General features: G+C 39.5%; 1 protein-coding gene across 1 annotated transcript in view; it reads left to right on the forward strand.

The window, feature by feature from the left end:
* Window positions 1–1,018: 1,018 nt before the first annotated feature.
* Window positions 1,019–17,579, forward strand: part of LOC139949019 (uncharacterized) — a 59,456-nt gene continuing 42,895 nt past the window's right edge. Inside the window, exon 1 of the mRNA XM_071947410.1 lies at window positions 1,019–1,091. Coding sequence (XP_071803511.1) covers window positions 1,052–1,091 — 40 coding nt within the window. The 5' untranslated portion in view covers window positions 1,019–1,051. The remainder of the gene's footprint in view (window positions 1,092–17,579) is intronic.

Below are 17,579 nucleotides of genomic sequence, written 5' to 3' on the forward strand. Positions count from 1 at the left end.
TTCAGATTGAGTGTTTCTTCCTTGCTCTACGATGACATTTCCTCTAGGTGGACTTACTAGACGTGGGAAAAGAAACTTTCTTGAATACTAGAGTTGAACCGTAACAACACACCTGTAGACTATTAAATAATTAGGTTAGATAGTTTATTCTGATCATGTATAAACTCCATTGGGAATGTCTGTGAGGGATGTTACGTTCACATACACAGAGTAGTGTATTCAAACCATGGTCGTTGCTCTATGATTCAGACGAAAAACCAAAAGGAGAAAGATGTGGATCTCCTTGCACGTCTGAAGGCAAAGTGGAATACTTCCTTTCTTGAGTTCCAATTTTAGGGACTATGGGTGTCGCTTTAACCACGTCAACTGTTTCTGGCATCGGAACAGATATAACCTGATATTTCATGGTCTATTGTTTGGGTCCCTTGGGAGATGTTTCAAAGGGGAGTTTTCAGCTTGTACGGCCGGGGTTACTCATTACAAGGGCCACACTAAACGTTTAAAGCAATTAAACCAGATACACAGAAGAAAAAGACTAAACATTTCAATATGTGCTACGACTTTTTTTTCAGCATCATTATCTTTAGTCGTGTTTACTATATGCTTATATTGTATCGCTATAAATTTGTTCTTATTACAATGTCTTTTCTTATTGTGAGATACACATAAATGTATATTTCAATAAATTTAATATAAAAGCATGTCATGGAACTCCATTTGTATAAATTGTGTTTAATTAGATCTATACATGCAACGACTCTCATCAAACACAATCGCAACCAGACTATTTCCCCTCAGGATACCGACTCGAATTCGAGACATAAAGTTGACTGAAATGTACAAGTTTATGTAAAACATTTTCTTGTGTTAGAGTTGTAACTCTATAAGGTCTACATAGTCGTAACACAAATTGACATTTCAGTTTGCCTTTTCCTTTACAGATAATATCTACAAAGACCAAGACCAACGCAACAATTGCATGATGGGAACTGAAAGCTGTCTCCAACGGACAGGACATTCAAAAAGTCACGTGCAGTATTGGCAACGCTCCATGAGGGCGCTACCACTGATCCCAGAACCGACACAATACGGTGAGTGCCTTTAAAGCAATGAAACACAAACCACCAGGAAATACAGTTGGGAAAAGCAGTACTTTAAAGGAACAGGACACATTTGGTAGTTGTCTAATTTGTAAAAGACCAGTATTCTCACTTGGTGTATCCCAACATATGAATGAAATAACCCACCTGTGAAAATATTGGCTCAAATGATCATGGGATTTGGAAGAAAACAGTGAAAGAAAAACATCCTTGTTGCATTAGCTTGTGTGATTTAAGCTGCACAATTAAAGTATTTTATTATTAGAGTGAGAAATTACCTCTCTCTCAAAAACTACGTTACTTCAGAGGAAGACGTTTCTCCCAATGTTTTTCTACCTTCAACAGCTCTCCGTAGCACGTTACCAAGTAAGTTTTTATGCTAACAATTATGTTGAGTTAATATACCAATAGCGTCCACTGCCTTTAATTGCACTGTGACATTTTGCTCTATATGCAAAAACATATATCAATTGTTGAACAGGTATCAGGCGTTGATTTTACTCGCAGGTGAACCAGCCCAGGTCCGGATTCTGAAACTCTAGGGTGGTTACGTCCCTCCCCTCACAAGTCGATAGAAATTTACAGTCGGAATGAGAGGTTTGTCACAAGGGGTTTGGGTTTTATATTGAGAATTATCTGGGGCAAAGGAATGGAGCAAAATCGTAAATTGTGTTTAGGGCTAGGAGGGGGATTCAAGAACGTGAAGAAACAGAACAGTTTCTACGCACAAAAAAACCCCGAGAAAACAAAATATAACAGTAGATGTTAGAGCAGTGTGTTCATTTTTATAAACAGGAAAAAGAGAAATAGTGCAATTCGTCTAGTCATAACTATGAGGTTATTAGTGCAATTTTATAAAACTGTATTTTGAGAGTTTGCAGCTTCTCGCCTGTTGAATGGGGTTTATCAAAAGTTGCCTTCAAAATATTTGTTTGCCAAAAAGAATCATGCATTTCTAATGAACTTTTGGCATAAAGAATATAAAAGTTCAATTAGAGACCTATATACATGGCAGCCATGTTTGGTTTGGTGATCAAATTGTTTATGACCACATATAATAAACATTGGGTCATAAAGCAACATCTCAAACTTACACAGATGTAAAGTTTGAAGGACCCAGTGCCCAATTTCATAAAACCTGTATGCACAGCAACTCGCTCTTAAACCACATATCAGTATTGCTTAGCAGAATCAAGTAAGCCAAAATAACATTAGGTTTGCATTGTTGTGGCTGGTGCCCAACTCATTTTTTGCTTAGCAAAGAAATTTGTCAAGCAGTAATTTCTGTTTATATGAAACTGGGTTCTGTAAATTGGAAGAAGCTGTTTAGAGTTTGACATCATTAATGGAGATGTAGGGCAGGGGAGGGGGACCCCACCCTCTCAGAGTCTCTTGAGGAATATTTCGGGAGAATGATTCCAATAAATGTAATTCGAGAAGGCCTTTAGTCAACACTTGCTGGTTTTTCATCAGACATAGATCCGCCTTCTACATAAACCTGTCCACCTTTTCAGCACTTTCAATTATAGATAAAAACACGATGCTACATCAACTTCAATTCATTGATAATCAAAATAAACATTAATATCAATTACCCTTAGATCCAGGGGGAGTGAATGTGGCCCTAGTACGGGGCCGATCTTCCCGTTGAGGGTACGTGGTTGGGGTGAATATTCTCTGCTTGTTATCAGGATCGATCCCAAGGGACGGTGGGGACGAGGTTGTCCACAGGAACCTTAAATCACCCCCATTCCCTCGTTACCCCCTGGAATTGCAAAGTTTTGACAGATATAATTATATCCATATCGTTATTTCCACAATATTGAGAGATGTCGTACGTAGTAAAGATTAATATTAATAATTTTTTTTTACAGAAAACAGGTGTACCACACAAAGCAGATGTTTTTTGGGGGGTGGGGGGGGGGTGCTAGTTCGCCAAGTCTTGGGCCATATAGAGTTTCTTAAGCACAAAAAGTAGCTAAGTTCAACAAATAAGTGCATATCAGAATAAGGTTACCAGGCAAGCTATAGCCATGTGTACAATTTGTGACTGGTATCTTGCTGCTTTCTGCTAAGCAGATATTTGTTAAGCAACTGCTTAAGCAGCTCGATGACAGTGGACCCTGAACTTTAACATTGACAGTTTGACACAACAATGGGTTCTAAAGGCCTCAAATTATCCCGTTAACTTATTAATAAGATTTGCAAATACAAATCAATTAATTATACTGAACCCTCCTTTGGACAAAGAGTTTCAGGGCGTTGAAACAAAGGGGAAATTTAGCTTCACCTGTCATGGCTTTTTATCCAGAAAAACCCATGACAAATCGTTAGGGTGTAGCTTTTAATAGCATTAGTTTTAAAGGCACTGGACACCTTTGGTAATAATCAAAGACCAGTATTCTTACTTGGTGTATCCCAATGTTTTCATAAGTAACAAATCTGTGAAAATGTTGACTCAATTGGTCATCGAAGTTGCAAGAGAATATATGAAAGAGAAACACCGTTGTTGCGTTACTGTGTGTGCTTTCAGATGCATAATAAAAGGCCCCAGACCTGAAGCCTTTTAATATATAAGTGATAATAATAACTTTCGATTTATATAGCGCCTAACAACTAACACTTAATTCTCTAAGCGCTTTACATTAGTGCCCTGGTCATAGGGCCAATAACATCCCTTTTTAATGTTTCTCAGCTCCCTTGGGAGTATACAACCTGGGCAACAGTTTATATCGCTCCAAAGGCTTTTTCATTCACAATATCAACCTCTACCCTCGCAGGTACCCATTTATACCCCTGAGTGAAGAGAAGCAATTATAGTAAAGTATCTTGCTCAAGGACACAAGTGTCACGACCGGGATTCGAACCCACACTCCGGTGAAAACGCACCAGAACTTGAATTCGATGCTCTTAACCACTCGGCCATGACACTCTACGGGTGATGAATTACCCGTTTCTCAAAAACTACGTCACTTCATCAGAGTGAGCCGTTTCTCACAAAGTTTTATACTATAAACAGCTCACCATTGGTCGTTACCAAATAAGTTTTTAAATGCTAACAACTATTTTGAGTAATAACCATTAGTGTCAAGTGCCTTTAAAATAGAAAGTGAGTCAAGAGTGGAATGATTGAAACGAAAAATGAGTGAAACATCAAGCATAATGAGTTGAAAGTTCTACATGCAATCTCTTTCCGAACGGGAAATCTATTTAATAATTCTCATCACCCTAAACACAAAGTAGGCTTAGAGTTGAACCGTAATTGCTCTATAAGGAGGATGGGACTGAGTCAGCACCCTCTCTCTCTCGCTTCAACCATCGGGGTATAAGAGTTAAATATCTCCCGTTGATCAAACCCTGTCAGACAGGGTAGCTTGCATGGTCTTTAAGGGCACTGGACACTATTGGTGATCACTTAAAGTAATTGTTAGCATAAACAAACTTGGAGAGCTGTTGATAGTCTAAAACATTGTGAGAAACGCTCCCTCTGAAGTAACGTAGTTTTTGAGAAAGAGATCTATATAGAAGAATTTGCGGTAACACCATGTAATAACAATCTCTAAATGATTTGGGGTGGTTCTGAAAAGAACCGTTGGGTTAACTCGACGTTTCGATCAGTATGCTCTGATCGTCTTCTGGAGAATGCTGGACTCTGATGCTGCATGCTGCTTAAGTACTAGGCGGTGGATCAGCCTTTTATTATCTGAGTGAGAAAGAGATCATTTCTCACTCAGATAATAAAAGACCTAAGCTGAAGCCTTTTATTATGCATCTGAAAGCACACGGAGTAACGCAGCAATTAAGGGTTGTTTTTTCTTTCATTATTCTCTAGCAAAATTGATGACCAATTGCGCCCAAATTTTCAGATGTTTGTTATTGTAATGTATTTGTTGGGATACACCAAACGTGTCCAGCAGTTGATTTCATGAAACGCTAGGATTAATCCTATCTGGAGTTAGGACGAGTAACTCGTCCTAACCTAGGATGGGTTTAATGCGTCCTAACGTCTTCGGATACGGAACTTAACTCGTCCTATAGTCTTAAGATTAACCTAAGGAAGAGTTTGGTAAAATCGACGGCAGTACCTTTAAATATCTACCGGTAATCCAGCCCTGTCAGACAGGGGTAGTTTGCAAGATGCTTAATTACCTCATAGATGAAGGATTGCCGTAGTCTGATTGAAGTAATGCAATGAGGGGAAAAGGGAAGAGGTTAAGTTGAGGTCACGCTAAAGGTAGACAGACAGCAAAACAATTAGACATTGTCTAGGGGGAGTTGAAGTAATGTAATTTGTTTGTTAATTGGACAGATAAGCGTCAGACAATTGTTATTTCCATGGTCAAGAGGGAAAGGTCACTTTACTTCTCAAAAACACAATCGACTTGATGAAGACTCTAGGGTCGAAACGTCAGGGTATTGTTGAAAAATAAAAACAAATTCCCGACTGTTAAAATGTTTGACCATAATACACGAATTCCTTCATTGATTCCCCCCGCTATCATTAAATGGAATCGTTACTCTTAATCAAATTTTTCTTTGGGGTTTACTGGAGTGGGGTGTGAACCAACGACCTTCAGATTAATGTACCGGCACTCTACCGACAGCCCTATGTTGGCAGTCTCCTTGTTTTTGTTCAGGTGCAAGTCAAAAGCCTTTATAAGGGTTAGTTCCCGTGTAGCCAAGGATCACACCTAAGTTAACAATACAACTTAAGAAGCAGCAGCCAGGGGATCACCAAAAGGGGATGCGACTTTTTAATATCTAGCGAATTTTTATTACAAACCAAAGATATTTTCTTCAGAATCAATCCATAATTTGCAACTGTTATTGACCCAAGGTGTTGTGACACAGTCGATAAAGAGTCCATTTTTGACCGGTAGTATAATGAACGAATAGCTCCGGTCACTTTTCGGCCTTATACATGTACTTTCTTCTAGATTCTGTAGGTTTCAGAACTTCCCTTATTTGGTTAACGGTTACACCACGTGTATAACTTAACTTGCTGGGTTTACTCGATTATTTTCTATGAGAATTTGTCTTGCTATGATTTCGACTGCAGGTACAAAAGCACTTTCCACTTAGACTTAGTTTATTTTGTTTTGTACAAAATGGAACGAGGAAACCGTCAACATCATGCTCTTTGTCACATTACTACAATATCTGCCTCCAGACATTTTTCACAAGGGTGGGGTTAACATATATCTGTTATGGGAAGTTTGCTGGTTTAAACACATCTGTATATATTCAGTAAAGGGATATATTAGGTAACACAGTCATGGGCATACACCGTCAGGTCGTGATTATTGACGATCACGTTCAACTGCATTTTTTTTAAGATGAGGCAACTTTGAATCATCTTTTGAAAATGCGGCTTCTGGCTGTGGCTCTATCAGGCTCCAACCGACTCACCCATGTGCAGCGAGCACACGTTTCTCGTATGACTTACGTAGCCTTGAGCCATGAGTTGAAGCTGAAGTCTTGATTTCGAAAAGATTGTAGTCATGATCACGTGCAACTGCATTTTCTTCGAAAATGAGGACACTTTGAACCATCTTTTCGAAACTGCGGCTTTTGGATGTGGCTCTATCACAGGCTTCGGCTACCTAAATGAAAGCCCATGCAGATGGCGCACGTTTCTCATGGAGCCTGAGCCAGAGTTGAGGCTGAGTTCGTGATTTCGAAAAAAATTGTAGTCATGCCGTTGACAATTCACGTACGGCTCGAATGTAATTACAAAACGTGTCCAGGGCGGGGTTTACAAATTGTTTTGTCTGAGAGGCTGGTGTTTTCACACCATGACTGTGTTAATAACGGAAGTACGTCTGGATACCATGCCAAGGTATCCTAAACTCTGATTGGTTGAATCAATCAAGAATAGACTCTGATTGGTTGAATCAATCAAGGATTGTCTTTTTCAAAGTATTGGAAGGTTCGTTAATTGTGATTAATTGATTTGAGCTGAGCACGCGGGAATGAGTTTGCAGTTTTGCTTTTCGAGTAACGTAAGGTTTAAAGGCACTGGATATCTTTTGTAACGGTCAAAGACCAGTGTTCTCACTTGGTCATCGAAGTTGCAAGAGAATAATGAAAGAAAAAACACCATTGTTGTCCAATATTGTGAGCTTACAGATACCTAAAAAGGGCTTCAGGCCTGAAGTCTTTTATTATTAAGATTGAGAAATTACCTCTTTCTCAAAACGACATTTTTTTCAGAGGGAGCCGTTTTTCACAATATTTTATACTACCAAAAGCTATCCATTGCTCCTTACCTGGTAAGTTTTTATGCTTACAATTATTTTGAGTAATTATCAATAGTGTACAATGCCTTTAAAGCTTATCTAAAGATTTGAAAGTGTTGGGTGATACGGTGAAAGTGTGGCCGGAATGGTAAGTTTTGAAGTAATCTTTAGTAAACTAATATCAGATTCTTATGGGTGTCTAGAAGCTAACAGACTGACAGAGTGGCAATGTTAAAAAAGTAACAACGATTACTTTGATGAATCAAAGAGATCTTCAAACCACAGTGGAGTTCATTTTCCAACAAACACACGAATAGTTGAAAGTGTGGCCGTAACGGTCACTCCGAAGTTATCTTGAATGAATATCAAATTCTTACAAAGTGTCTGGAAACTCACAGACTGACAGAGTGGACAAGTATAGAGTGTAACAAACTGACAACAGACCAAGTCTTCAATTGGATGAAAGAGATCATAAAACAAAACCACAGTAAATACAGAATGCATTAGCCGACAAAACACTCCGGAATTAAGAAGATCAGTCGGGATCTGTTCCTAGCGATCCGTCTGTTAACAATCTGACACTTTTTGGCGGGAACCACATCCTCACATTTCAGGAGCGCATGATGTGGCTTCCTTTTTCCCGCGTAAATATCGCAGGTGCAGCGAGAGCCTGAGAACCAATCATTCATCCGCAGCCCCCTGATCAAATACAAGCTCGTCTTGCATTAGCACTGAAAAATTGGGGAAATTATTCGCGTTAGGTTGTGTCCCCAAAACGGAAGATACATCAGTGCTTTCTTCATAAGGCTTCCTGGCTGCTTGGTGGTTGTAATAAGAACAGCTATCTGCAACACATCGCGCTGTCAGCGCAATAATGCATCCATTTCAGAGATAACCCTTTCAAAACATGTTCAAGATTTACAGGAATATTGATGGAGTTCCTTTGCATCCAAAACGGGACTCGAGTTTGACCTTTCAATTACATTAATTTGTAGGTTAAACATGGTGGGATTAAAAAGAGGGAAATGTAAGAGGTATGATTCTCTGAGAATCCACCCATCCATTGTTTGAAATTGAATTAATCAGTTACTGGTTCATTATTGGCATTCGTAAACCCCCATATATCTTACTAGGAATCTGAAACTCGAACTCCAAACACTTATTCAGTGTAATCTGTTAAAGTGTTGAAGTAACACGAATGATGAACCACTGTAAAACGTTAATTATCTCTTGCAAAAAGTAAACCATAAAAACAAAGCTGGCACCCCGAATAAAGGTATTAACAAATATAGGGAGATTGCCAACACAAGGCTAGATAGCTCAGTTGGTAGAGCACCGGTACGTTAATCCGGAGGTAATTGGTTCATATTCCGCTCGAGTCAATGTTCCTTTGTGTAAACCCAAATCAATTATCTCTTTTCATCACACATCAAACAGAGAAATAAGTGTTCAGTCGTAGAAGTGTGAGATAAACCCAAAGTGGGGAAACCCCGCTATCAGAGACTGAAAACCCAACCCACGCGAATATTCCTGGTCTGTAGTTGGATTCGAACTGTACTCAACAGAGATGAAAGGCAGGGAAATAAAACACTGAGCCAACATGATGCTCAAATACAAGGAATGAAAACAAAAAGAAGTTTTATACGACAAAATCTATTAAACAAACCCATAAAGTTAACGTCAGGAGAATTATAGCTTTTGTTATTGAGATTTGATTTCTCAGGGTTACCTTTTCAAAAGTAAATTGAAGGAGTATTTTCTCTCAAAGGTTTGACATCTCCCTAGGCGGTTAGAACAACTAACACCCCAACAATTAATTAACAGACTAATTAACAAAACTCTTGGGTAAACTGACCCCTCATTCGAGTGCAGCTAAACCCTCCCACGGGACACCAACAAATCTCTCTCAACTTTACCGAAACTGCCTCCGGCTACATTTAAGCAACAGTAGTAATTTGTCAGTTTAACAATCAAGCTGTTTGCTCAATTCGACACAAAACACTGAAGGGCATATGAAAGTCAAGGTCAAACCGTGAAGCTCATTCATGCGTGTACTCCGGACTAATGTTACAAGAAAACCGATTTCCTAAAAAAGAAAAAATTGTGTATTTGCGGTTAATTTGCGACGACTACTTCCGAATCTGGAGCCGCAGGTACTGGTTTAGTCAGACTCTCGTCCCACACGCTATGATGCCCTACCCAAAGTCAATAGTAATCAGGGTTAAACAAACATATGTAGAAAACACTGTAGCAATTACAACAATGACTTTTTATGGTCCATGTTTCCGCTATCGACATAATCAGGTTAAGGTAAAATTTCTTGGCCAAGATTTTGTTTTTTTGAGTTTCCGAGTTTCGTTTTTGAGGTAAGGGACTGGACGGATTGTCTTTGTTAAGACAATATGTTTGTCTGGAAAGCGTGACTTGTGATCCTGTTGTCATTAGGGAGTCGTGACTTGACTTTCAACTCATGGTCTGTCTTTGTTATTGTTTTGACAATGAACCTGTGTACTGCGTCCAGTTGCAGTGGAACAACCTGTAAACTGCGGCCACCGTTTGACGGCACATATACACACAATTGATCAGTTACTTTTTCGTTACAAAAAGTCATTTCTGTTTTTCCCCTCGCAATCCTTTAGTGTGATGTGTTTCATTGTTTGTTTGTTTGTTTGTTTGTTTGTTTGTTTGTTTGTTTGTTAATTTGTTTATTTGTTTGTTTGTTTGTTTGTTTGTTAATTTGTTTATTTGTTTGTTTGTTTGTTTGTTTGTTTGTTTGTTTGTTTAGTGTCTGTTTGTTTGCTGGGTGCTTTTTGTGTGTCTGTTTGTTTATTGAGTGTTTGTTTGTCTGTCTTGCATCTTCTCACTGTGTATCCAGGCATACCAAAATCATTGTTTATCTTCGATGCTGGTGTTTTTTAAACAAAATTCGTAAAAGTTGTGATTTCAACCATTGAGGAAGGACCTATTGCTTCAACCATTCACCAAAGTTGTTAAAGTCATAGTACAATAACCAACAGGACTACATAACCCTTCATGAACTTTTTGCGCTCTGCAATGCTGTAGTATGTGTATATAATTATAACAGTACGTGCAGACACAATGTGCCGTCAGATAACAAAGTTCAGTTCAGTACACGCTCCGATTGGTGTAAAACATGGTACTATGATTCGAAACATACACTTTCTAAATCGAGATTTCTCATTACATGTGCACCATGTTCCCGAGGTGATGTGTAAAGTGCGTATATTTACAGTCATAAACCATCTAATAATATTATAAAACATCAATCAATCTTGTCTCGGCCCAACCCCTCAACAATCATGATGTCTTAATGTGGTTCGCATAAAGACGTAAAATAATGAACTATTGGATTTATAATACAGACTGGCGCTTTGAAGGATACCAGTGACAGTAGTAATCCGAGCCCACCTATTAGTTAATCTGTCTCACTTGTTGAGTGGAGGTGGAGCACCAGCGATAAGGATCCAATCTGGTTTCGGTGCTGGGTAACACTCCCCACAACATCTTCAATAATATGGGGGGCATTTTCTGGCTAGATTCGAACCCCCTTGATCCACATGAGGCGTCTACCACTTGGGACTAGACCATTGCTACAGTTTCCTTTAAGATAGCGTAATAGTCATGTTCTCACCTTCAATTGATTTCCGTCGACTATCAGTGGCTGATTTTAAACACCGGGATATGACAGTCAATGGGGTTATGGGTCAAGGATGGGTATGCTTTGAATAAAAGATGAAGGAATGAAACCTCATAAACCGCGCGAAAACGCTTATGGTTCCCATGGTTATATCAAATTAAAACAGACATCAGTCGAGTAGTTCTGAATGTCAAACTAGAAGGTGACGTCATGGCTTTTTATAATACTGACTGATCTAGGCCGCCTATGTCTGATCCACTGAGTGGTAAGAGAGATAGTAATGCATGATGGGAACACAATGCATGATGGGAAAACATGGGTTTATTCGCATTGAAAACGAGGCTGGATAACAACTTTAATTTGAAAGCAACCAATACTGAGTTGATTTCATAAACCTTTAAACGTGATTTGACACGGTTTGTTTGAAAACGTTAACATAAACATCAAGAAGACGGTTTAAGTTGATTCAAAAGAAGTAAGACCAATGAACGGCACCCATACAGTGAACACAAAACAGTTAACAATGTGTTGTTGTCCCTCTTCCAAACAACGCAAAGGGCACAATTTCATAAAGCTGCTTAAGCACAACAAGTTGCTTAGCACACCAACATTGTGCTTAGTTGAAACCTGATAAGCAATCTGTTGAAAGCAGCTCTATAAAATTGGGCCCTGTTAAAAAAATCGAACCTTTTGCTGTTAAACGGTTCGTCTGAAGATTTATCTAGTTTGATTCTTGTGACAAAAAAAGACACTTTTTTGAAATTTACATCCTCGACAAATTTATGGAAACGTGAAGATGACCACACCCAGTTGAATCCGGTCCCTATGTCCCGTATGTACCTTACTTCCACCCAGTGGGGTAAGGTAAGGTGAGTAAGGCTAAGGGGGTTTGGTGTATGAGAACAAACACCCTAATTGATGGATGGGGCTTCCCTCCGGACCTGTCGAGTATAAAACAGGTGTGTAGATGTTTGTTCGAAAACTTGCACGTTGACTATGACAGTACGTTGTAACAAGGGTTAGAGGTACTTCAAGTTGAGAATCAAAAGTTGCGTCGACACTTTGACGAGCAAAAAGATGTTTTTGTTATTGTTTTTTAGTTTCAATGTCAGTGTCCAATGTCCAATATCGAAAAAGTAACAATGAAATGTACTGTACAAACCTATCTATATGAATATCAAATGTACAATACCGAAAAAGTATCATTGATACACTGTGTAAACCTTTGCGAATGCCCAATGTCCTATATTTATACAAAGTTCTTATAAAGCGCGCATATCATATAGACACTATAGATCAAGGCGCTGTCATTCAAAAACAACACATTCGCTGTACAAACCTATGACTGTCCAATATCCAATTTCGACAAAAGCAACATTGATATTCGCTGTAAAAACCTATGTGAATGCCCACTGTCCACTATCGAACTCTAGTATCATGTTGCTATCTTTCTGAAACAACACATTCGCTGTACAAACCTATGTGAATTTTCAATGTCCAATTGCGAAAACAGAGCATTGATATTCGCTGTACAAACGTGAATAACCAATGTTCAATGTCAAACTAACTGTCATTTAAAGTCTGTCTTGGTTTGAGCCGTCAATCATGATAAAACAATAGCCCTGATATAGCAATGCTTATCCATACATACAAGATACCAGACTCACTCTAATCCCCACTTAATCTTCCCAAGTTTGGATAAGATTAAACCTACGGCTCAATCGAGGGGGCGACGACAGACGTCGTATTCCCAGCCGATGATTGGAGCCTGCCTCCGGGGCATGTAGACTGGTTACTCCCCGCCTCTCCTTAGGGGTGATTCGGTGCAGGGATCCCCGGCAATACTTCTCGGTTATGTCACCCCCTCTGGGCATTTATCGTGGTCATGCGTACGCTTGGCTAGCCTATTCCAATCACCGATATACAGAAAACTGATAAGATAACTAACGTGGTATTCATAAGCTTATAGTACTGGTACAAGTTGACATTGACAGCAAGCAAAGAGCAAGTACAAGCTTGGGGCATGCGGTAAGGACCGATACCTTGCTTTATGCTACAAGACATTTCATAGACTATAACACATGAAACATTCTTCACCTTCATAGCGAATATGCATACATGGATTGGTGGTGGTCTAAGCCGAGTCCATTCTTGGACTCAGACATAGCTTATGGGAGACATTTCAAAGACTGAATCACCTAAACAACAACAAATGACGTCACGACAATACATTCAAACATACTTCACCATGTGTGGCTACCTTAACTACAAACCATTGTTATTAAATAAGCTTAGGAGCGAGGATAGAGACATTGATCTATGGTTTCAATATGATATGGTTTATATGACAATATGTTTCAGAGACGTAAACATCTCAACAACAACAGTACTTCAATACATCAAACATAAATCACCATCATAATGCATAGCTACATGAATCACAAACCAACATAAACTGTTGGCATTCATCATTTTAGCTTCGGGCAAATCATTTCATCACAAGACAGTATATGACGTCACATCAATATCTAGCTTTCTTGATTGCATTCAAACTTTCCTTTGGTGAAAGAAAGAATACCTGTAGTTAAGGATTCAAGACGTTTGCCACGCACTCTTGAAAACAATAATAACTGTATTTCGTCAAGGGTGAGAAGAGACATCGTGCCACGAGGCATCCTTATACCCAGGGGAAAGACTTCCCGATGAGTCTTGCGGACAACAAAGCGAGGGGTCGAACTAATTTGTTTTTCTTGGTCACGAGGATCGCGGTTAAGTGCCACACAAACAGGTGTAACTCATGGCGGTGCAGATGTTTGCGTTTGCGGACGTCGTGCGGATTACTTCCGGTTAATACTTGATAGGAAAGTCACGGATGTGTAGTTGATGATGAAGGTAAACATTTTACAAGAGACGTATCTAGACCTTTAGCTCTTGTTTAGACGATAACCACAGTAAATACCGTTTATTGACGCATGCACTGATGTACAGAAAGAGCGCAAAATCGAAATAGGTGACGACAACATGAAGTCAGCTCTTTGAAACTTGTTCTTTCTCTTTGCTTAAGCCTGCCGCTAAGTACAGAGTTTACAATTCTCACGGGATCGTGTGTGGTAAATGATACAATACGAGATATGATTCGATAATCGGTAGAATGAAACGTGATGAGTAGAACACTGTGGGAAAGTAAATAATCAAGAACAATCTATGACCGACTTACTGGGATTTTTATGACAGGTAAAAGTGATAGAATGGACTAGTTATCAATCTACACGTCACTAAGACCCAGTAAGTGTCTTGTTGGGAAATACGTCAACGGGTATTAGTAGCTGGTGTAGTATACGTGAACAACTCAAGACCCACGGAGGAAGCGTATCAAGAGCAGAGCGAACAGGGTGTAGGCCCCTCAACTCGTTTACGCGCAGCTACACAAATATGGAGTCCATTTCTTGCCCGGTCGGCCGCATCTGGCTGCGATTTGCCGGCTTCGGAAACGACTAGAGACGAGTCATCGATGAAATCGAAACGTTTCGGTGTGCAAAAGGTTTAATTTGTTCACGCAAATTAACGACAAGCTGTATGCCCTACGGGATACTATGAGGGTTTCTTTATAAGAACCTTGAGAAGAGACTAGAGGAGGGGATTCATAATATAATGACCCACTTCTTGAGAGAGAGTCTAAGTCTTTGTCTGACTTGTCATTATTGCTTGCAGGTGTTCTATCGAGATCCACACATTGGAGTAAGCTTCCTTTGTATCAGCCTCTTGTTTCTCCCAAACCGATCTGCATTTCTTCTCTAATAACAATAATAGTAATATTGCCACATCACAGAAACTGGGTTTTGTACACAGGCAACTAAAAAATGTCAGAGTTGTAACAAGTCAACAAGACAGTATTCCTGCAGCACTGGGTTATCTGTTGGAGGGTAAACGGATCTTATCTGAGCTCAATACAAAGCTGTTAAGCAGAAAATTCTGCTTAGCAAATTTCTTAGCTAAGCAATAAACGACCAAAGATACCATTCGTAGCAACATGGTAACTTTATAATATTCCATGGCTGGTAATATATATTTTTGCACCCATGTCCTGGGAAAAAAACAATCAGAGCTGTCTTCGTGGCTACACTGTCTTCCCTATTCACAAAGTTTCCCTGCAGGCTTCATGGCAAACACTTTTTTAAGCAACAGGCTTTATGAAGTTACAAGTATTGAATTTTTTACACATTTCGACTATCAATTTGATCTTCCCTACTGGCAAAAAGCTTTGGGATAACTCGATAAAAACAACTAATTCGTTAACATTCTTCCCCTTTAAACTCAAACAGTAACTGCTATTATAATTAATTGTCTTTTAGAACCATTACATCAACCCTTTCCTGGCTTACCTCTAAAAATGTTAGACACTGAAATTCACTGTTATCGATAAACTGTCTTCCCTGTTCACAAAGTTTCTCTGCAGGCTTCATAGCAAACAAGTTTTTATGCAACAGGCTTTATGTAACTGGACCCTCATTATTTGTTCTGAGTTGTCCTTTTGACGTAAATCAAACTCTTTGCTCTGCGGTTATTCGTGTCAAAGTGACTGTCAATTGTTTTGAAGTAATAATCAAAGGAACGTGTTCACTAAATGCCTTGTTCTAAGACTAGACTGCAAACGAGGACTGTTAAAGGTATTTTCTTTGTTGAAAATATAATAATTGCAGTTGCACTAATCATCAAATTACGGGGTTAACTCAAACCTCCTCTGTGAAATATCAAACAATACTAACTCAAAATCAGGAAGTCCCTAATTGCTTCCCGGGCAATTACATCAAACACCCAACAGGTGTATTTGGGGTGCTTAATTGGCCCCCACAGTACACCCCTAACTGGTAAAGGCAGCGGACACTATTGGTAATTACTCAAAATAATTATTAGCATAAAACCTTACTTGGTAACGAGTAATGGGGAGATGTTGATAGTACAAAACATTGTGAGAAACGGCTCGCTCTGTAATTTTCGAGAAAGAAGTAATTTTCCACGACTTTGATTTCGAGACCTCAAAATTCGATTTTGAGGTCTCGAAATCAAGCATCTGAAAGCATACAACTTCGTGTGACAAGGTTGTCTTTTCTTTCATTATTATCTCGCAACTTCGACGACCAATCGAGCTCAAATCTTCACAGTTTTGTTATTTTATGCATTTGTTGAGATGCACAAAGTGATACAACTGTTCATACTGAACCCCTTGAGTAACTTGGTAGAATACTTCAATACAGCTATTATTGCCTTCTCAAAGATGAACATCAATGCCTTTGATCCAAAGAAGACTGGTACCAAGAGAATGTTGTTAAAAAGAGCATACAATTCAACGTGATATAATCTGGGAACATGACAACATGTCTGAATGTTTCCCGCACACAGCACAGATATACCCTGCAAGATATGTTAACAAAAATTTTACCACACAGGCGAAGTAGGATTCTACACTACTCATTGACCTCTGTGCTTTCTGCTCTACTCCATATAGTACTGTACAAAACCAATGATTGCTAAAACCAACGGAGGGCTAGATAGGGCGCCCTCTGCCTTTTTAATCATGGATCATTATAATGTGTTTGCAGAATAGCATGAGTTTTTATGACGAAAGTGTCAGAGAATGCTACTCAATGCTAAAGCATAGGGACAGAATCCTACACAATGTTAAAGCAATAGGACCACAATCTACACAGTGCTAAAGCATATGGACAGAATCCTACTCAATGCTAAAGCATAGGGCCAGAATCCTACACAGTGCTAAAGCATAGGGCCAGAATCCTACTCAATGCTAAAGCATAGGGACAGAATCCTACTCAATGCTAAAGCATAGGGCCAGAATCCTACACAGTGCTAAAGCATAGGGCCAGAATCCTACTCAATGCTAAAGCATAGGGCCAGAATCCTACTCAATGCTAAAGCATAGGGCCAGAATCCTACACAGTGCTAAAGCATAGGGCCAGAATCCTACTCAATGCTAAAGCATAGGGCCAGAATCCTACACAGTGCTAAAGCATAGGGCCAGAATCCTACTCAATGCTAAAGCATAGGGCCAGAATCCTACACAGTGCTAAAGCATAGGGCCAGAATCCTACTCAATGCTAAAGCATAGGGCCAGAATCCTACACAGTGCTAAAGCATAGGGCCAGAATCCTACTCAATGCTAAAGCATAGGGCCAGAATCCTACACAGTGCTAAAGCATAGGGCCAGAATCCTACTCAATGCTAAAGCATAGGGCCAGAATCCTACACAGTGCTAAAGCATAGGGCCAGAATCCTACTCAATGCTAAAGCATAGGGCCAGAATCCTACACAGTGCTAAAGCATAGGGCCAGAATCCTACTCAATGCTAAAGCATAGGGCCAGAATCCTACACAGTGCTAAAGCATAGGGCCAGAATCCTACTCAATGCTAAAGCATAGGGCCAGAATCCTACTCAATGCTAAAGCATAGGGCCAGAATCCTACACAGTGCTAAAGCATAGGGCCAGAATCCTACTCAATGCTAAAGCATAGGGCCAGAATCCTACACAGTGCTAAAGCATAGGGCCAGAATCCTACTCAATGCTAA

This window comes from Asterias amurensis, chromosome 16, assembly GCF_032118995.1.
Source record: "Asterias amurensis chromosome 16, ASM3211899v1".
Lineage (NCBI taxonomy): Eukaryota > Metazoa > Echinodermata > Asteroidea > Forcipulatida > Asteriidae > Asterias > Asterias amurensis.